Source organism: Impatiens glandulifera, chromosome 1 (assembly GCF_907164915.1).
Source record: "Impatiens glandulifera chromosome 1, dImpGla2.1, whole genome shotgun sequence".
Classification (NCBI taxonomy): Eukaryota; Viridiplantae; Streptophyta; class Magnoliopsida; order Ericales; family Balsaminaceae; genus Impatiens; species Impatiens glandulifera.
The window spans coordinates 24,263,285-24,284,952 of NC_061862.1; the positions used below are offsets into that span (position 1 = coordinate 24,263,285).

The 21,668-nt window shown below is 31.1% G+C and overlaps 3 protein-coding genes across 3 annotated transcripts; 1 reads left to right on the forward strand and 2 right to left on the reverse strand.

Moving 5' to 3' along the window:
• The first annotated feature begins 2,339 nt into the window (after positions 1-2,339).
• Positions 2,340-4,753, forward strand: LOC124922234 (long-chain-alcohol oxidase FAO1-like). The gene is made up of 3 exons (XM_047462968.1): positions 2,340-2,552; positions 2,628-2,900; positions 2,993-4,753. Exons 1-3 carry the CDS (start codon positions 2,340-2,342, stop codon positions 4,751-4,753), a joined length of 2,247 nt encoding a protein of 748 aa, XP_047318924.1.
• A 12,295-nt stretch (positions 4,754-17,048) lies between these two features.
• Positions 17,049-18,806, reverse strand: LOC124921613 (eukaryotic translation initiation factor-like). Its single transcript, XM_047462285.1, has 5 exons — positions 18,537-18,806; positions 18,239-18,407; positions 17,946-18,071; positions 17,368-17,433; positions 17,049-17,282 (listed from the first exon to the last, which is right to left on the reverse strand). Exons 1-5 carry the CDS (start codon positions 18,719-18,721, stop codon positions 17,235-17,237), a joined length of 594 nt encoding a protein of 197 aa, XP_047318241.1. The 5' UTR covers positions 18,722-18,806; the 3' UTR covers positions 17,049-17,234.
• A 1,516-nt stretch (positions 18,807-20,322) lies between these two features.
• On the reverse strand, positions 20,323-21,362 carry LOC124920875 (acid phosphatase 1-like). The gene is made up of 2 exons (XM_047461447.1): positions 20,973-21,362; positions 20,323-20,908 (listed from the first exon to the last, which is right to left on the reverse strand). The coding sequence occupies exons 1-2, from the start codon at positions 21,356-21,358 to the stop codon at positions 20,521-20,523; spliced, it is 774 nt and encodes a 257-aa protein (XP_047317403.1). The 5' UTR covers positions 21,359-21,362; the 3' UTR covers positions 20,323-20,520.
• Between the last annotated feature and the right edge of the window lie 306 nt (positions 21,363-21,668).

The following is a 21,668-nucleotide window of genomic DNA, read 5'->3' on the forward strand; positions in this document are numbered from 1 at the left end:
CTTTAGTTGAGCTTAATGTTCATTTATTTCACTACTCGACAAACACATTCAAAACTCGTTAAATTTTCCGTTAAATGATGACACGTGTGATTGATAAGTGTTTTTTAAAATTAATATATATTATATATTTCTTTTTATTCACTATTTTTAAATAATAAAACTTAATTTTACATTTTCAAAAGTATTAATCAAACAAATTATACATTTTGAGAGGCATTAACAATAATTCATTTTTTTTAATTAATATATTTTCAACATTTATTTTTATTAACATTTCTAAATAATAAAATTCGAATAAAAATAAATGTTAAAAATATATTAATTAAAAAAATGAATTATTGTTAATGCCTCTCAAAATGTCTAGATTGTTTGGTTAATGCCTTTTAAAATGTAAAAAAATTATTATTTAAAAATGGTAAATAAAACTAAAAATATAATATATATTAATTTTAAAAAAATGACATGTGAATCACACGTGTCATCGTCATCATTTAACAGAAAACTTAATAAACTTGAATGTTTTTGTTAATTAGGGATATAGATGAACATTAAGTTCAACTAAAGTGGTATGAACGAACAAAAATTAGTTTAGTAATATATATGAATATTCCGTTATAGTTCGATAATAAAATTGATATTCTTCCAAATTTCCGTATAATATAATTATTCAATTTTAAACTTCATCTCCACCATTCATCTCAGGCTTTATATAGATCGAATTATTAAGTACAATAATATAAATAAAAAAGATAATATTAAAAAATTATATCAAATAATTTGGATTGGATAGTCACATTTCAAGCCTTTACCCATTCATTATTGTCAAATCCATATTTTTTATTTTTTATTTCTTCAAATAAATACATTTTTAATACTTTTACATCATTTATAATATTTTTAAGCTACCATTATACACTTAACTACAACTTAAAATAAGTGAGAATTGAACTCATAACCTTCTTTCTTAAAATTTTAGAGAAATGATTGAGAGAATTTTAGAGAAATGATTGAGAGAGAATTTAAAAAAAGAAATGATATTAGTTAAAAAAATAACAAATTTTATCTCTTTTCTTTCCTCCCTCTTATACCTGTCCTAATAAGTGATATGGTCATAATCATTCCCTCACATATTCTCTGTCCCAAATTCTCTTCATCTATCTATCCTCAAAATTTTATTATGTTTAACCTTTTAAATTTAAGAATTTATAATTTTATTTATTGTTAAATTTAAACTTCCTAATAAAAATTTGGTTGGCACAAAAATTGTTTCAAATCAAACCCAAAACATGTCAAAATATATAATAATGTTTATATTTATATAATATATTTTTTTCACATAAAATATGTACAACTTAAGTTTTTTTATGAATTAATTCTATCAATATTTTATATGAAATAACACAAAACTAGTTTCACATTGATTTTTCAACAAATTTAATCTCGTATTTACTTATTCTTTTTCCCTAGAAAAGCCGAATATAAATATTCACTTTGTTACAAAAAATACTTGTAAACATCAAAAATGAAAATGATTTTACAAACTTTTTTTCCGGTAATCTTGTAAGTTATTTTGAATTACATTGAAAAAGACTCTTTGATCCGATAATTATCAATATCTTTATTTGACTATGTTTAAGATAGTTAAATACATTTTTTAATATTTATGAACTCTCAAAATGTTATATTATAAAATAATAAATCCTTTACAAAATTAAAACTGAAAACAAATTAAAAAATTTGATTGTCAATTAATTAATTGAACTTTTTCTAAAAGTTATAAACATAACTTTGGAAATCACGTTAAATTATAAAACTGAAGAATTATTTATATAATAAATGCTTAATCAATGAAGATGAGTTTTTCAAGAATAGCATGTTAGAACAAATGTCAAATAAAATCATATGTTTGACTTACAATCCAAAAACCCCAAAACTAAAATAATAAATTCTTCAAAATATTTTAAAAATCATCATTTATTTTCCACTAAAATTGTTCCTATAAAGAGGAATAATAAAGATCATCCTAGTCATTCTTAGAAATAAATAAAAAAAAGTCAAAAATTATTATGAAGAAATGACCTTTAATTAATGTTTATATAAAGTAATTAATTATTATATTCAAAACAATTAATATTTACATAATATGTTGATAATAACATGAGTATGAAATTATAAGATAAGAGTAAAAAAGATATAAAATATATTTTTAATTAATTAAAATTTCAAAAGATGGTAAAAGATTAAATATTAAAATATTTCAATGAACGTTTCAATATGAAGATCATTAATATAATATATATAGAGAGAGTAGAGAGAGAGTAAAGATGGAGAAAATAGAGATGGAGAGAGATTGTCATCCATTACTGAGGGGAGGAAGAAGGAGAGAAAGCAAGTACAGTCATGGATTATCTTCAGTCGAAATGGATACTCTGGCCAGTATATGTGAAACCTTCATACAACCCGTTTCATTGATCAATTCTGATCAATCTTCAAATAACAATATCAATCAATTTCTCATGGCTTCTGGTTCTCAGAATCCAATTCCTGATGAGGTAAACTAGTTAGAAACCCATAATTATTATTATTGATTGTTGTTGTTTTGATAAACCAATGTTGATGATTTGTAGGTGGCGGAGATGGTGAAGAAAAGGGTGGGGGAAGCAATGATATTGCTAAGATTTGTTTTGAGAATCCTTTCAACAAAGCTTGGAACTTTATTCATCTCGGGGACAGATTGTCTTTCTACCAAATGGGCATGGCCAAATGTCTTCTCTCAAATGCCTTTAGCCGCTAGGGAGAAAGTCATCCATAAATGGATGAACAATACATTGTTTTTCATTCCAATCAGGCTCGCTTTCGTTCTCATCAAATTCATGCTCCTTTATATCTTCTATTCTCGAGTAATTAATTAATCAACCCTTTTCCGCATCTTTCCCTGTTTTTTTTTGTTCAGAATAATGAAATGATTCTATTCTATTTCGACCCATATCAGGTAAATGATCATAACTTCGACAATCCTTCATGGGCAGCCATGGGATATCATGTCGACAGGTCAAGAAAGCAAACCATGGATCATCACGACAGGAGGCGGCCTTTACAAAAGGGAATAGTTGAAAATGATGATACCCTCATAGCATCCCTAATCCAGAAAGGCCTTAAAATCACTCATGATGATGATTCTAACAACGTTAAGATATCATGCGACGTGGTGATTGTGGGATCTGGCTGCGGTGGAGGTGTCGCGGCGGCGGTGCTGGCAAAGTCGGGACTGAAAGTGGTTGTTATTGAGAAAGGGAATTACTTCCATGGAGATGATTATTCGTCTTTAGAAGGACCTTCGCTTGAACAATTATATGAAAAAGGTGGCATGCTTCAAACACTAGACGGGAAGATTATGATAGTTGCTGGATCGACAGTAGGAGGCGGCTCAGCTATTAACTGGTCGGCGTCTATCAAAACTCCGGAATTTGTTCTACGAGAATGGGCAGAGGAAAGGAATGTTCCATTTTACAAAACCGATGAGTACGCGATCGCGATGGAAAAAGTATGCGAGAGAATTGACGTCACAACCACCCAGAAATGCCATCGCGAAGGGTTCCAAAACCAAGTCCTTCGTAAGGGCTGCGAAAAGCTAGGACTAAAAGCAGAATTCGTCCCCAGAAACTCATCTGAGGATCATAACTGCAGCTTCTGTTGCTACGGTTGCAGGACCGGAGAGAAACGCGGCACAGACACGACTTGGTTGGTGGACGCGGTCGAAAACGGCGCAGTTATCATAACCGGATACAAAGCCATTAAATTTTTACTAATCAAGAACACCAATAACAGTAGTTTGAGAAAACACAAGTGCGTTGGAGTCATCGCCCAAACCTTAAACCCTACAAAAAGAAAAACCCAAATCAAGATCGAGGCCAGAGCGACGATTTCCGCATGTGGGTCACTTCTGACGCCGCCTCTGTTGCTAGCGAGTGGTTTGAAAAACAAACATATTGGGCGAAACCTGCATCTCCACCCGGTTCTAATGGCGTGGGGATACTTCCCGGAATCAAAAAACCCTGATCTGACCGGAAAAAACTACGAGGGAGGAATAATCACTTCCTTAAACAAGGTAATGTCCGACGAAGATGAAACGAACGTGAGAGCCATCGTGGAGTCACCGATAATGGGTCCGGGTCAATTCGCGGCCTTAACGCCATGGGAATCCGGGATGGATTTAAAGAAGAGACTGATGAAGTATTCAAGAACATGCCATTTGTTTTCTCTCATACGAGACAGGGGTTCGGGCGAGGTTAGGAAGGAGGGACAGATACGTTACGAATTCGATCCGATTGACAGGGAGAATATGAAAGCAGGGTTGAGACAGGTTTTGAGGATCTTGATAGCTGCCGGTGCGGTTGAGGTGGGAACGCAACAGAGCGATGGATTGAGGATGAAATGCGGCGAGGGAGGAGATGGGATGAAGGAAGAGAAGTTGGATGAGTTTGTTGATAGGGTTAGTAGGGCGGGTGATGGGCCGAGATCGATGTCGAAGAGTTGGAAAATTTATTCGTCGGCGCATCAAATGGGGAGTTGTAGGATCGGGATGAATGAGAAAGAAGGGGCGGTTGATGATAGAGGTGAGACTTGGGAGGCGGAGGGGTTGTTTGTTTGTGATGCTAGTGTTTTGCCTACGGCGGTTGGTGTTAATCCGATGATCACCATTGAAGCAACTTCTTATTGTCTTGCTACAAGGATTGCAGACTCTCTTAATTAGAAAACTCTCTTTAATTATTGTTTCAATTTTGGTTACCTTAATAATAAAGATACTCTCAGACTATTTAAATTTAGTGCTACAACGAAATAACAACTTGTTATTTCATAGAGTTCACAAATTTAAATTATCGCCAAGAAAAATGAAATAGTCGGTTGTAGATCTACAGTGATCCGGACATCCTGCTCAATAAGCATTAAAATAGGTGGCAAGTATGAGCGGTGACATTGAGCGAATAAAGATTTCATGACAAGGAGTGTGTTTGAGGAATCATAGAATGTGTTTTACTATTGTCCAATGAGAAATTGTCGAAAATTGCATTATTGATATGCTCAATTAATAGCGAAAGCTAACTCAGGACGAGTTAGAGTGAGATACTGAAGAGCTCCTACTATGCTTTGATATTGGAAAAGATCCTCTAAAGGATCTCCATCATATTTAGAGGGAGAAGAGTCAAAAGAGATAGGAGTATGTATAAGTTTATGTTAGGATCAGGATCAACGATATAGACGGGGGTTTGCTTACATTGAACGCTTACACACACTTCGTTTGATATTAACTCTGTTAGAAGTTAATATCCGTTTCTATTCTACGCAAGCCTTCACAAACTCTTAAACCGAGTTTAAGTGCGGAATAGTTTGTTTAGACTTGAAGCAATACGTGAATGAGATTGAAAGAAAGGAACACACGGGGCAAGAAGTTTTATGGATGTTCGGAGTAAAAGCTCCTACATCACCCCTTCTTCTCAACCTTGAGAAGGATATACACTAGAAGATTTTGTTTAAATACAACACTTGTACAAACCTAGCCGAACAACCAGGACTTAATTACTGTCTGTTTTCGAACTCCTAACACACTCACTCTGTTGAGCAAAAACAAATTCCGTCAACTTACAATACTAACCAACTCACACAGAATAGATAGTATGTAATACAGTTTTAACACTCTAGTAAACTTGAGAACTTTTATGATTTTTTTGAGAGCTTGAGAGAGTTGTGAATGACAATATTTCAAGAGACGTTTTATCTTGTATTTCTATTGTCAAAAGGTTATAAAGAAAGTTGTCCTTTTTCTTCTTAAGTAGGCAAGCTGCAACAGTCATATAACGGACACATTTGTTTCATAGAATGTCAGTCCTTATTTGATTGGTTGAGTTCTAGGAGAGTACATCAGATGAGATATTATTTGATCTTGTCTGTACTTGGATGATAGTAAGACAAACTGTCATTAATTGGATTACGATGTACGAGGAGCGTATATCTCAAAAGGTTTGACTCGTCTTTAGTTCTTTTGGCATAGCTCCGCTGCTACCGAAAGATCTTCATCAGTCTTTGCACAAGAATGAAAATAAGTATCTAGGGCGTATAAAGTTGACGTCTACAACTACGGAAGCGTCCTTGCATGGTACCGAGGCTAGTAAATTATAAGAAGTAGGAAAAACCGGAAGCGCTCTAATATAATACCGATTTTATTGAAAAAAATCGATTTCAATAAAATACCAGATCCGCTTATTATATAACCGAAGTTATATAATACCGGAAGATAAAACCGGACGTGCTTCTTATATAACTGAAGTTATATAATACCAGAAGATAAAACCGGACGTGCTTCTTATATAACCAAAGTTATATAATACCAGAAGATAAAACCGAACGCGCTTCTTTAATATAAAACCGATGTGTATAGTACTGATACGCTTTGATATAATAACAAAATCTAAACTACCGGTTACGTTTTGATAAAATGTCGAAGATCAAACAAACCGGTTACGCTCCACAAAATACTGGATACGCTTCAGTACAAAACCGAACTTGCAAATAACTAGACGCGTCTTCACAAAATACCGATTTGCAAAATACCGAACGCGTCCCTTAATATAAAACCGATGCGTAAATAAGTGGCTGCACTTTGATATAATACCGGAGAGCGAACAAACCGGGCGCGCTTCATAAAATACTGATCTTTATAGAATACCGGATATGTGTTTGTAAAATACCAATTTTACAAACTATCAGAAGCGTGTTTGTAAAATACCAATTTTACAAACTACCGGAAGCGCCTCTTTTATAAAACCAAAGTTTGCAAAATACCGGACAACTTTTTCTTTCTGGTTTTCTTAATCTGCACAGGATTAAATTAACACAGTAACGTTCTTATTAATATGCTAATAGTTAATTAATATTAACAATTAATTAACTATTTTGACTTAACAACTTAAATTAAAGCATATTTTCAAGAGTTAGAATGTCATCCACATATTTGGATTGACAAAGAAACATGTCATCCTTGGTACGTGTTGATTTAATGCCAAAAGAGTAGTGTATTTGACCTAAATCTTTAACTAGAAATAGATGTTTTAAACGAATAATATTTTTTTTAACAAATGATTGGGAATTTAATGTAAGAATAATATCATTCACATATGCCATAAAATATGTGGATATTGTTGATGATGACATATGAATAAAATTTTGTCAAACTTGAATTCAGTAAAACTAGTTGACACTAGAGCACTACGAATAGTGGAGTAGCAAGTTTAAGGAGCCTGTTTGAGACCATATATTGATTTGTTTGACTATGTGATTAGGAAAATTTAGATATACAAATTCAAATGTTTGAGACATTTAAACTTCTTCATCTAAAGACCCGTGAAGATATGTATTGTTGATATCAAGTTGATGTATAAAATATTGATTAGAGACCAAAGTTAAAAAATGTGAATAGTTGTATGTTTGGCCACTGATATGAAAGTCTCTTCATAATCAATGTTTTGTTATTGATGAAAATATTTTACCGAGACGTGTTTTGTAATGATCAATTATCTCAGTTGAGTTGTGTTTGAGTTTGAAAATTTATTTATCACCAACGATATTGTGTGACGATGTACAAGGGATAATATACCAAGTTTTATTTTGAACAAGAGCATTATATTGTCCGTCATGGCAAGTCACCATTGTAGATCATTATTAGCCTTAGTAAAACACATAGGTGTGGTAGCGGAAGTAATACAAATGGAGCATAAGAATGTATATAACGTGATTTAATGTGAATGACCATTATTAAAACATGTAGGCGAATGATTTATTATACTAATTTGTTGTGAAAGTGAGATAGTATATGTAATATTTGATGGAGTAAAATATGTAATATTCATGGGTGTTGGTGAAATGATACAAGAAAATTGTGAAGATGACAAATTATTATGAGGTGGTACATGTAGTATTTTTGTCGGAATAGATTATTGAACATCATTAGATGGTAGAGACAATTGCACTAAGTCATTATTTTTTAATAGAAAAGTGAGTTCGACAAAGTTAACATGTTGAGAGATAAAAATGCGAAGACACTTTTAAAATTTTGAATGGTGATCGTTGATGTAGTGTTGGAGTTGGAAGACGATTTATGAGATATGTAGCTGTTTTAAATACTTCATAATAATATAGTGACATAGATGCATGAGACAATAAAGTAAGATCATTTTATGTATGTGACAATTTTTTCGTTCAACAATACCTTTTTTTTAGTATGTGGACAATATAAGCGATATAAAATACCATGATGATTTGTTAATAGTTTGAAATTTTGGTATTCTCTTCCCAATCAGTTTGCAATATTTTGATTTTACAACTAAACAAATTTTTAACGAGTCGAAGAAAGTTGATAGACGTATCCAAAACATCAGATTTTTTCTTTAGCTGATATATCATGTGAATTTACTAAAATTATCCATAAAATGTACGAAATAACGACAATTAGTAGACGAAAAGTTAGAATCAAGTCCCACAACATCCGGATAAATTAGGTAAAAATGAGCTAAATATGTAGATTTATAAGTTGAAAAAGATAATTTATGTGTTTTCCCATATTGACATGATCACAAAATGAAATAGTATTATTAAGGTTAGAAGTGATATGACTAGTAGTAACATGTGAATTTAGGCTCCAAGTGGGATTCTGCAATAATAGACGATGTAACTAGCATTGTCATAGTGTTAGCACTAAAATTTTACATACCCAATGAATAAACTTTAAAATAATTATTTTGATTATTTTTGAATAAATAAAATTAAAATCAATGTCAATTTCTAATTAAATGATTAATGACAATTAAACCTAAATTAATTAAAAGATAATGGCCAAGAAAAATAAATAAAATAATTTGGGATAAATGTTGTACTTATTTTATCTCAAATTAATTTTAGAAAATCAAAAGTGTGAGCAATAAAAATCTACATACTCAATTTATAAAATTAAATAATTACTTTGATTTATTTTTCAATAAATAAAATCAAAATAATTAACCTCAAGGCCAAAACCTAATTAAAATAATTGATTAGATTAATTTTTGTGATAAATAAAATCTAATTAGTTAAGGATAATGGTAAAATCAAATAAATAAAATTATTTGGGATTAATGTTGTACTCATTTTATCTTAAAATAATTTTAGAAAAATTAAGGGATTAAAATAAATAATTTAGGAAATGGGCAAAAATTATTTATTTAACCCAAAAATATAAAAAAATTGGCAAAATATGTGTCATATTTATTTTAATATTTTTTTATGTATTTTAAAATATTAAAATTAAATCCAAAAGGGTAAAAGAAAAATCAATTTCAAACATAAAAATAAAAATAAATATGTAATCGGGTGTAACCGAAATACAGATTTATTGCTACAGCCAAAACCGTGACCATTAGATGGATGTTGAATTTTCATCAAATGCTCAAGAAGCGCCTGCGTAGCCCGTTGTAATCGAAGAAACGCTCGTCCACGTAACAACGAATCAGCTAACGCCCGTTAACTGAAACGCAACGCAACAGAACGCCTATGACTTAGCTAAACGCTCTGTGTTCACATTTTCTCTCAAAACGATGTCATTTTACGCATAGTTCGTCTTCTTCGCCGCGATCGCCGGAGGGATAAGGACGAATCCCATCTTTGATTTTTCAAAGATGGAACTCTACCGTTAGTCCACCTTTTTGGTTGATTCAAAAGGTGAAATGATCACCTGCTTCGGTGATCATTTCCCCTACACATTTAGGCATCAATCATGCATATTCCGACAAGTTGATCCAAGAACAGCCAAAACGCCATTAATGTCTTTTGGCTGATTCAATCCACTTGGATGGATCAACCGACTTAGCCTCCCTCAACAATTCCCTCAACAATTCTGAAGCCAAGAGATCCACTCTCTAGCTTCGAATCGCGATTTACAAAAAATCCACCATTAAAGCTTCAAGCTTTTGGATTTTTTGAAATCTTTACATAAGGCCTTAAAGTTTGGATCTGAGCATCCTCAAAGTTTCCCTAAGATATAAGGAGTGTTCTCTAATCCTTGGTATGCTTCCAATCATCCTTTAATTCATATTTCCAATTTGAATTTAAAATTTTTATATTTTAATCTTCATGAGCTTGTATATTGTATGATTGTTGAATTTTAGGATTGAAAATTGATCCTAAGATCATTTTTAAGCTTTCTATCCGGGTTAGAATCAATCAATCAACCTTTAATAGATAAACCCAAATTTGAATTTTGAAAATCCAAAAATTGAGTTTGTTGTTCTTAGGCCAATCCTCAAGAACAACTGCCCAGAAAGCTCCCCAATATGTTTATAACAATATTGGAAAACTATTTGGATCATTTTTTATCCATCCCGATCATATTTGATTAAAATAAAAAAATTCAAAATAATTTAAAAAATTTAGTTCTTGAATTGGTCCAAACGAACAACCAGTGTTCATGTTTTGGTACCAATCATATATATGAAGTATAAGGAAGTTATTGGCAAGCTCCTTACATTTCAAAACAACTTTAAAAAAAAATCTGATTTTATGGACATAAACTGTTTTGAACAAATTGATCATCACCCAGGTCTATTGATACCTTAGTATGATGTTCTAAATATTTTTGAGAGTTTTGTGAAGCTACCCATGCCCTTAGATCTAAGAATCCAAGCCTCCATCAAAATTGTAAAACCTGCAATTTTGATGTTCTTGAGGACCGAAAGGTCCGACTGATAAAACTTAGTTAGGACCAACAGGTCTGACCGAGGCTTTTTAGCCAGGGTCGAGAGGTCCGACCGATATTCTTCATCTAGGACCGAGATGTCCGACCAATGATTTTTACATCCAACCGAAAAGCTAGAACTAGGGGTGTAAATGAGCCAATCCGCTCGTGAGCCGCTCGGTCAAAGTTCGATTCGAGTTCGGTCAAAATCGAATTCAACCCGAGCTCGAACTAACTCGTTTAAGATTCGAGACAAATTCTAGCTTAGGTAAGACTCGCTTGATGGCTCGTCAAGCTTTTTTGAGCCTAATCATATAATTTTTTTTATGTTTACTTTTTAATCAAAATTTTAAACATACCCATAAGACTATATATGAACTTATTGTTTATGGGCCTCCCCAAAATCCAATTATCCACATAACCCTATTATTTTTTTTAATCACTATACAAAAATATTATATTTATTTAATATAACATAAAATATACATAGGGTGAGAAATATTACCGATATTATAAGTATATCAAAAATATCGTACCGCAATATATCGAGAGTATCAATTTTTTGGTATACCAAAAAAAAGTAAGGTATGATACCGATACCAAAATTATTGGTACGGTAAAGGTTTGAGATTTTCAATATTTTGGTATATCAAGATATACCAAAATAATATTAAAATTAAAAAATATTATACCATACTTATAAGGAAATAAAAGATTTGATATTAATTTAATTATAAAAATATAATTTTTGAAAATCAAATCAAAATATAATTTTACTGTAATATAATTTGATATATATACAATCTCAATGTATTATATTTTATAAGATATAAAACTATTTTTATTTCAATATAAAGTGTTTTATTTTTTAAAATAAACCTAATGGAGTCTAATATATTTTCAAGTTCATCTAAAATACAATACATTACTTGAAAGTATTCTTCTTGAGAAGACTCTCGACTTTCATTTGCATCTCACTCTACAGTCCACACAACACAACACAACAATCTTCCAAGATGACTCTCGACTTCCACAACCATTTTGCAAGAAAGACTACAGAGACTGCCCTAAATCTCGCTCCGATAAAACCCTAAATCTTGTTCAGTTGTTGCTCTATTTAAGTACTAAATCTAGATATTAGTTGTTGATATATCCACTATGGGCAATAAGTTTCAATGCCCACTCCAACTATTATCTTGAAGACTGTATAGACTATAAAGTAATATACATGACAAATGTCAAAACATTCCCTCAATGGTCAATACCTTTGCTTTCTCTTATCTTTCAATTTCTGAAAACTCGTCTTCACAAAAGAACAACTAAGCCGATGAGCAGATTATAACATGTTTAATTTGGAAATTAGATTTAGCTTATGCAACATATATTTCTTTTGATTTCATTTATTTATCTTTTAATCATATTAATATATGTCTATGGAAGATACATCAATTCTACTTAATATAAATATTGGTGTAGCTGAAATTAATGAGGTTATTCTCAACTACAACCAACACACAAGAAAATGACGAAGAAAAAAAAGGATGATGGGTTCTAAACAAAGAAAAGGAAAAAACTTCAGAAGTTTGGAATGATTTTGACATATTTACAATATGTACATTTTTATATTATTTGATTCCTCCAATATGTCAAAATCATTCTAAACTTTTTGAAGTTTTTTTCATTTTTGTTTGGAACCCTCATCCTCTTTTTTCTTCATCATTTTCTTGTCATTTTCTTGTGTGTTGGTTGTAGTTAAGAATAACCTCGTTACTTTCACCTACACCAATATTTATATTAAGATATATTAATCTGATTAAGAGATAAATAAATAAATCAAAACAAATATACGAGAAAGAAAAAACATATGTTGCATATGCTAAATCTAATTTCCAAATTTAACATGTGATAATCCATTCATCAGCTTAGTTATTTTTTGTGAAGATGAACTTTCAGAAATTGAAAGATAAGAGAAAACAAAGGTATTGAACACTAAAATAACGTTTTGACATTTGACATATGTATATTACTCTAGAGTTTATATAGTCTTCAAGAGAATAGTTGGAGTGGGCATTACAACTTTTGTCCACAGTGGGTTATGTCAACAATTACTGTATAGATTTAGTGTTTAAAGAGAACAACAATTGGACAAGATTTAGGGTTTTATTGGAGTGAGTTTTAGGGCAGTTTCTAGAGTCTTCTTGCAAAATGGTTGTGGAAGTCGGGAGTCATCTTGGAAGATTGTTGTGTGGACTGTAGAGTGATGCAAATGAAAGTCGAGAGTCTTCACAAGAAAAATAATTTTAGGTCGTGTATTGTATTTTAGATGAACTTGAAAATATATTAGACTTCATTATGTTTATTTAAAAAAATAAAACACTCTATAATGAAATAAAAATAGTTTTATATTTTATAAAATAAAATACATTGTATATATTAAATAATATTATAATATAATTATATTTTAATTTGATTTTAAAAAATTATGTTGCTTTAATTAAATTAATATCAAATATCTATTTATTTCCTTATAAGTATTATATAATCCATTTTTTAATTTATAAATATTATTTTGTTATATCTTGATATACCAAAATACTGAAAATCGCATACCTTTACTGTACCAATAATTTCAGTATCGGTATCATACCTTATTTTTTTTGGTATACCAAAAAATTGATATTCTCGATATATTGCGGTACGATATTTTTGATATACCTATAATATCGGTAATATTTATCACCCCTATGTATATTTTATGTTATATTAAATAAATATAATATTTTTGTATAATGATTAAAAAGATAAAAGGGTTATGTGGATAATTGGATTTTAGGGAGCACATAAGCAATCAATCTATAGATAGTCTCATGGGTATGTTTCAAATTTTGATTGTAAAATATAAAAAAATTATATGATTAGGCTCGCAAAAGCTCGACAAACCATCAAACGAGTCTTACATAAGCTCGAATTTGGCTCGATCTTAAACGAGCTGGCTCGAGCTCGAGCTCGGCTCGAATTCGATTTTGATCGAACACGAATCGAACTTTGACTAAGAGACTCACGAGCGGCTCGTCTTATTTACACCCCTAGGGACCTCTCGGTTGAGGTGCGAGGATGCTCGGTCGGGTGCGAGATTCTTCGGTCGAGTTCGAGAATTCTCGGTCAGGTTTAGGAATCCTCGGTTGGATGCGGAAATTCTCGGTCAGGATCCTTTGGTCAAGGTTCGAGGATCCTTGGTCGGATGCGGAAAATCATTAGTTAGACCTCTCGGTCGAAGCTCGAAGATTCTCTATCGGATGCTAAAATCCTTGGTCGGACCTCTCGGTCATTGTCGAACCTAGGTTTTCAGTCCTCAAGAAAATCAAAACTGTAGATTTTGATGTTTTTTGTTTAAGGCTCGGGTCCTTTTATCCAAGGGCATGGGAAGCTTCACAAAGCTCTCATGATCATTTTGATCATCATCTCAATGTATCATTTGATCGGGAAGGGGTTTCATTCAAACCAAACAATTTTGGTAAAAAAGGGTTTCTAGTTTTTGAGATTTGATGATGTGTAAGGAGCTTGTCAATAGTTTCCTTATGCTTCATATGATTGAATGGAACTAAAACATGAACACTGGTTGTTCGTTTTGATCAATTTAAGAACTGAAATTTTCATTTTTAATGATTTTTTGCTTGTTTTTGATCAAGCATGATCAGGATGTATTGAAACTAGTCCAAATAGGTTTTCAACATCAATACAAACATTTTGAGAAGCTTTATGGGTTGCTGTTCTTAAGCAATAACTCAAGAATAGAAAATTGGATTTTGAAAATTTAGGTTTTTTTTTTTATTTAGCTTGATTGATTGAGTTTTGTTTCAATAGATATCTTGTAAATGATCTTAGGATCGTTTTCCAATCGGGAAATCCTACAACCAGACAATATATGAAACTGTGAAAACTGAAATATAAAAATTTCAATTTCAAACTGAAAGATTGAATTAGAGGGTGATTAAATGCTTATTGAGAGTTGAAGAACACTCTTTAGCTCTTAGGGAAGTTATGTGAATGCATGGATTAGAGCCTTAGGGCCTTACACGAAAATTCCAAAAATCTAGAAAGTTTAAAGCTTTAATGGCAGATTTCTAAAAATGTTTGATTGAGGGCTTGAAAGTGGATCTCTTGACTTCGATTTCCTTAAGGGGGCTATTTATAGCCTTCCGAAGTTGGTTTGTGAAGCAAGTGGATCAGATTGAGTCAAAAGTCATCAATGGTATTTTGGTTGTACTTGATCCAACTTGCATGATCAGGCCATGATGAAGCCTATGATCGTAGGTGAAATGATCACCATGATAGGGTGATCATTTCAGCTTTCGAATCAGCCGTTTTGTTAGACTATTGACAGAGTTTCATCTTTGACAAATCAAGGATGAGATCCATCCTTATCCTGTTCGTAGTCGAGTGGAAGAAGACAAATCAAGCGTGAAACGACGTCGTTTCGGGTGTAAACTTGAACGTGGACGCTCCATTGGCGTTCCGTTTGAGTTTCGTCTACGATTGGGTGTTTCGTCGCGATTAGGCTAACGACGATGAGGCGCGTGTTAGTTGATCCTCTACTGCGCGGAAGCGTCCTTCTTCTGCTGCAGCGAGCTACACGGATGGCTCATGGGCGTTGGATGAAAATCCAGCGCCTATCCGAAGATTGTGGTTCCTGCTGCAGCGATCCTTCTAAATTCCGGCCACACATAATTATAGGCGATTTAAAAGTTTAATAATTTGTTTGAAATTGATTTTTTTTTCTTACCCTTTTGTCTTTGTTTTAAGTTTTTAAAAAAATATACAAATATTTTTAATAAATATGACACATATTTTGCTAATTTATTTTATTTATTTTATATTTTTAGATTTAATAAATTATTTATTTGAGATAAAAATGAATACAACATTTATCATACATTATTTGTTTTAAATTTTTTTGATTTTTTTAAAATTATTTGAGATAAAATGAGTAAAATATTTATCTCAAACTATTTTGATTTTATTTATTCAAAAATAATTATAATAATTATTTATAATTTTATAAATTGAGTATATAAAATTTTAGTATTTACAATAATAAATAATTGATTAATTCTTATTCTCAAATTCTAATTACTTCTATCACATAACTACAAAAATAAAAAATATAAAAGAGAGTTCAAAATAAAAAAGAAAATTTAAAAATAAAAATCAAAAATACAAATTAATTGACTCGAAGGTCCTCAACGGATTTTTTTTATTTAATCTTTGATATTTTAATGATAATGACATTATGAATGAGCATTAACGACATACTTTGATTGTTAATGTTCTCTGATTTTTTCCAATCATATAGTTCACTAGTAAGGGATAGAGATTTATCTTGTAAGTCTCGCTATTTTAGCCGCCTCAATCAATGTCCCCTAATAGCCATCCATAGTCTCTGGCATAAATACTCAACAAATTCTACAAAAGACTCTAAATATTTGTTACAACGTGACAATGTAAAGAAGATGGGAGGTCGTCTCCACATCCTTGTAATAAATACGACAACAACTCTAAATAATCACATCATTCCGCATACATCTTTTATCAGTAAAAATCCCGTCGTAAATAACACTCCAACCAAAAAATGAGTTTTTAATAGACATCTTAGACTCTCACAATAACAAAACTCAATCCGATTGACTTTATTGAACAAAGTGTAACAATATCCAACGTTTCAAATCACGCAACCTCCAAAAACAGATTTAACCTCTTTTAATTTAACTATGAACAAAACCACTGTATCGAAACTCGGACAAAAACTAAATTAAATTGTCTATAAAAATGTTAATTACAATTCTAATTTTCCTCTACTTATTTGAGATTTTTTCCTTAAAAAAACAAGAAATTTTTAAATTAATAAAATATATTACACTAAATAATTACTGTAAAAAAATGTCACAAGAACAAGTAGACAGAAGTAGTTTAGGAAAACGCACCAAATGATTTTGCCATATATATCAAAAGCTGCTAAAACCCAAATAGTAATTCAACAATTTTTTTTATAAAGAACCTCTCATCCTTTCATATATTAACTTCCACTAAATGAAATACAAAGATGATTATTGATTACAAAATAATATATTCAAATAAAGAAGAGATCATGAAATCAAAAATAAAGAAGACATCATAAAATCAATTATATTATTAGTAATGGTTGGTTGAAAATAAGACACCATTATAAAAACAATTATAAAGAAGACACCATTTAAGGTGTTCAAAATAATTTGTAAAGAATACTAAATAATTGCAGATAATTTCATCATGAATGTTCAATTTAATAAATGGAAATCCAATAAGGCAGGGCATATGAATACATTAGTTGAATTTAGGAAAAACATTGTACAACCATGGCTGCTATTGATTTTACAATACAGATTCAAACTGTAAAATGTTTTCTTTACCGCAGCTTATAGGTTCTTCATGGGCATCATCATACATTGTATCGGCTTTTTGCTGATCTGTCGCGTCTAGAATCATCCTACGAAAACCAACAATGGTTCTTTTGAGATTTAGACACAACAAAAACTATAAGCATGGAGAAATCAGCTTAAACATAATCTTACATGAAAACTGTAAGTAAGCTTATCGTTCACATCAAGGATTTCCTTCCATTTCCTCCCTATGCCCATCTGTTCCAAATAGTTCATCAAACAAAAGGATAAGACCAACAGCAAGAAAACACGCAAACAGACAAACTTTCACAAGAAAAAAAAATATTGAGTCCAGTGAAAGCATGTCTAACTTTCAATTTTTTTTTAATGTGAATCAAACCTAAGACTTTTGATCACTTAGACATGTCTAACTTTTCCTAAACTCTGAATCTTAGATACTTTGCTAGCCTCCAGAATCTTTCCTCAATCCAATCTCAAAGGAATTAACCAGGTTCCAAATAACTTTTTATGTATCATTTTGTCATTCTACCAAGAAAGTCTTCTACTTTAATGTTGAATAATGTTCTCCTATTGGGTTATGATTTAAACACAGAAAAAATTCCTCTTTATATTGAAAAGAATGTCACTAACCCAATCCTACTATTTACATTCTAATTAACAAACAGAAAATCATATCAATCAATTTTTTACATAAAAATGGCACATTACAGAAATACATCCAGCATACAAGTGTAGAAGGGAGCAAGTACCTGAGCAGCCTCATTCGACGCACTCTTGGTCCATAGCGCAATTTTATCCTGTCTCGGGCGAACGCTTGCAACAACACCACATATATCATCAGCTTCATCAAATTGTTCTCCAATCAAAGCCATTAGCTGATCAGTTAAAATCAAGACAATCAATCAGTTTCAGTGGTAAGTAACAAAATTTCCAATCAAATGAAGACTTTTCACTTGGAGAGATTCTCAAATTCATACAAGAAGTGGACTATGATGTTTATTGAAAAGAAATATCAAAATCTTGTAGAAGTTAATGGCATTACAGTTTCAAGCCACATGGTGTCTAGATTAGACTTTCCACTGCTGGTTACAGTCCATTTGCCTCCATTTGCACATTCAGGATCTTCCCACTTGGGCTCAATTCCGGATCTAAACAGATGAAAGTCAGCATTCGTAGGCAACTTGCTAGGCTTGAAGATCTGATCGTATAGACTGCAAAAAATGATCAATAAGAATTTCAATTGTGTTTCATTGATTTGATTGATTCTCGACCGATAACAAAAAGACAAACAAGTTTAGATCGATGATGAGATTTGTAGCAGGGTAAAACAAACACTATACCACCAGAACTCCTCAACGGTTTCGAAAGTGTGGACCTTTCGAAGGGAGGTGCCCCAGGCGGCGCCTTGCTTAGGCTTGGATTGGTTATCCAACCAAAAGGTCCATTGTCTTTGCAAAGAATGAGTCTGCTTCGTCGTCTCCGCCTCATTCGCGGTACCAGACGCCATGGATCCGCTGGATTCCATATGAGTCTATTCAACTTTATCTTCTTTTGATTTGAAGAAGAAAGAAAATAGTAATCGGCGGCGGGAGGACCGACACTGGTCTTATGTTTGAAGAGAAACTTCCAAGAAAATCAGTTCCATTGGGCCGCATGAGCCCAACAAATGCCACCAAACCAGCCTTTTACATTTTTTTTTTTCAAGAAAATGATAAACCTCCTATTATAAAATGAGCCAGGGTGGTACGTCAATTAAACGAAAGTAGAGTCTGCGTAAACATGTTAAAATCTCGAGTTAATTCTTAAAATTTTATGATTTTATAATTTTACATATAAGGTTAATGAGTCTGATTTTAAGTAACTCTTAAATTGGTAAATTCTTACGATTTTAAATTTACGATAATAAAATTTTACGATTTTACGAGTTTATAAATAATTTCAATTTTACAATCTTACGTTTAAAAAATAAATTTATATTTATAAATTAAAAAATAAAGTTACTATTTTTTAAAATAAATTGATTAATATAAATAATTTTATAGTATAATTTGTTTGTACTATGTTATTTACTTATTATCATTTTTAAGTAATTTTATATTTAAATATATAAATTTTAAAATTGATTAGGTATAAAATATTTAATTATATATATAAATAATAATAATATATAATTATTATTTTTTAAAATTAAACTCTTACGATTTCATTTAAACTCTAAATTTTACGAGTTACAACTAACCAACGATTTTACGTAAACTCTCGATTTTGACAGCCTGATCAAGTGTATATAAGAGAGAAAAATGTCTAAATTTAATTTAGTTCCTTGTCGCCAAATCGTCTCTTAGTTCTTCCGGCGAAAATCGTCTTCAAACCCAAAATCTTAGATTCATTCATTGTGTAAACTCAAAAACACAAATTTTTTTCCCATAAATTTTTCCTTATAAAATTATTACGTTTTTTAATAAACTTAACAATATATTTCATATATAATAAGGCATTTTAAATTGTTTGAAACTTTTTTTCTAATACTCTATTTTCTTTATATTGGTTTAATTCATAAAAAATAAAAATATATATATATATATATATATATATATATATATTAATGTAACAAGCTAGCATTATTCCACATATATTTAAATGTTTGAAGTGGAAATTAAACTTATAATTTTTAACTTCTTAAAAATTATTTTTGATGACTTAGAACTTGTAATACTCACCTCAACAGGTAAAAAGAAAGTCATTTTTAATGAACTTTTAATTTTTCTACCTATCCTTTAATTAAGAAGTTACAAATGAAAATTAATCAAAGTATGAATTTATGGATTAAAACATTTTTTGAAGTACAATACTAATTTTCATCACATGACTAGTTATGAGTTTGAAAATTTGTAATAATTTTTTTAATCAAACCCTTGTTAGTTGATTTTGATTTTTAGAATGATATATATTAATAGGACTGCACTTTCATTGAGAGAATATTGATTTTTTTTTTTTTAAAAGTCAATCTTATTCTTATTTCAGGTTAGGGTGACATTAGTGATAATCTAAATCGAGATTTTTGGTCTCTTCATCAAAATATTTTAAAACTTATAACTAAGTTAATGAAATGCAATATTAGAACTGAAATGCAATATTAAAATTTTATTTTCAAATTTAACACATTCAAACAAACATAAGAAAATTGAAACCCAAACCCAACTCAATTACAATGAGGACAATGAGAATATTTCTCACCAAGAATTCCTCACTTTAAAGATAGAAAAAATTTGAAAACATGAATAAATATTATAAAACATAGAGAATTGTTGGTTAATTGAAGAATCAAGCAACATAATAGACCGAATTTGGAAGCTTGAATGTTCTCTTAGCACTAGGAAGTCCCTTAATGCTGCTCCATTGATCACCAAGAATACCCAAAATTCTATAACCAGATTCAACCAATTGTTTCCTAGCTTCTCTTTTGTAAAGTTGAACTGTCTTTCCTTCATCATCTGGTCCCCTTAGGATTAAAGAAGTCCATCCATGATAACCAACATCAACAAGATTATCAATGGTGGCAGATCTCACATATTCCCTTCTAGAAGACAACAAAATGATCTGAACTCCTCTAGCCTTCAAGTAATTAAACAACTTCAAAGAAGATGTAAGAGCTGGTGCACTTCCCTTCCTTATCCATTCCTCAAAGCTTGTCAAATTCAGCTTTTCTCCCCTGTTTTCAATTCATTTTTTAATAAATTTTCAAGAATGTAAAACAAATATAAAAGCTAGCTTACCCAAAATGATGTTTCTTGTAGTAGGGGACGGTTGAGAGAAGGGTGTCATCGATGTCGAAAATCCAAGCATCTCTTCCATCGAGTCTAAGGGTGCAGGAAGTGGAGATGAAAACGGTGCATTCATCAACGGTCCTCTCAGAATCAATGTCGTATTGAGATGAAGTGGCGTATTTCTTGAGATAATCGATGCATTCTTCGGGGACAACTTCAAAATCTCTGATGTTGTTGAGCTCGACATTTAGCCTCCAGCTTTCGCAGTAGTTCTTGAGGGTGATTTCTAGGCCATTTTGCTTTGCATTCTGCAGGCTCATGATGTTCCAATCGGCTGATATTACTACAATGGAGCTTAGGCAAATGAGAAGAATGAGGCTATTGGTGTTTGCCATTTTAATTTTCTTGGTTCTAATTGGGAAGGAAGATGGGACATTAAATAGGTTCGTTGGAAGCTGTCACATGGACCAATTAAAATCAATCTATTAATTTAGCTGGCAACAGACCAATTTGGCTATTTGCACCAAGGAAGTGTTAATTTAATTAGTTGGTTATGTTATATTAAAGAGAATAAATTAAAATAATTTATTGTATTGTATACTATTGTATTGAATTAATGAAAGGTAACAATAATATATATATATATATATAGCCATCTTGTAAATTATAATATTTAAATTAATTATTGAATTTAACTAAACTATC

Excerpts from the sequence above, each read along its gene's own strand:
- LOC124921613 (XM_047462285.1), bottom strand. The coding sequence starts at position 18,721 with ATGGAATCCAGCGGATCCATGGCGTCTGGTACCGCGAATGAGGCGGAG. Across the intron at positions 18,072-18,238 it reads ACACCATGTGGCTTGAAACT|CTAATGGCTTTGATTGGAGA; the intron begins GTAATGCCATTA and ends TTAACTGATCAG. Across the intron at positions 17,283-17,367 it reads AGCTTACTTACAGTTTTCAT|GATGATTCTAGACGCGACAG; the intron begins GTAAGATTATGT and ends TGGTTTTCGTAG.
- LOC124922234 (XM_047462968.1), top strand. The coding sequence starts at position 2,340 with ATGGAGAGAGATTGTCATCCATTACTGAGGGGAGGAAGAAGGAGAGAA. Across the intron at positions 2,553-2,627 it reads AGAATCCAATTCCTGATGAG|GTGGCGGAGATGGTGAAGAA; the intron begins GTAAACTAGTTA and ends GATGATTTGTAG. Across the intron at positions 2,901-2,992 it reads TTTATATCTTCTATTCTCGA|GTAAATGATCATAACTTCGA; the intron begins GTAATTAATTAA and ends GACCCATATCAG.
- LOC124920875 (XM_047461447.1), bottom strand. The coding sequence starts at position 21,358 with ATGGCAAACACCAATAGCCTCATTCTTCTCATTTGCCTAAGCTCCATT. Across the intron at positions 20,909-20,972 it reads TACAAGAAACATCATTTTGG|GGGAGAAAAGCTGAATTTGA; the intron begins GTAAGCTAGCTT and ends AATTGAAAACAG.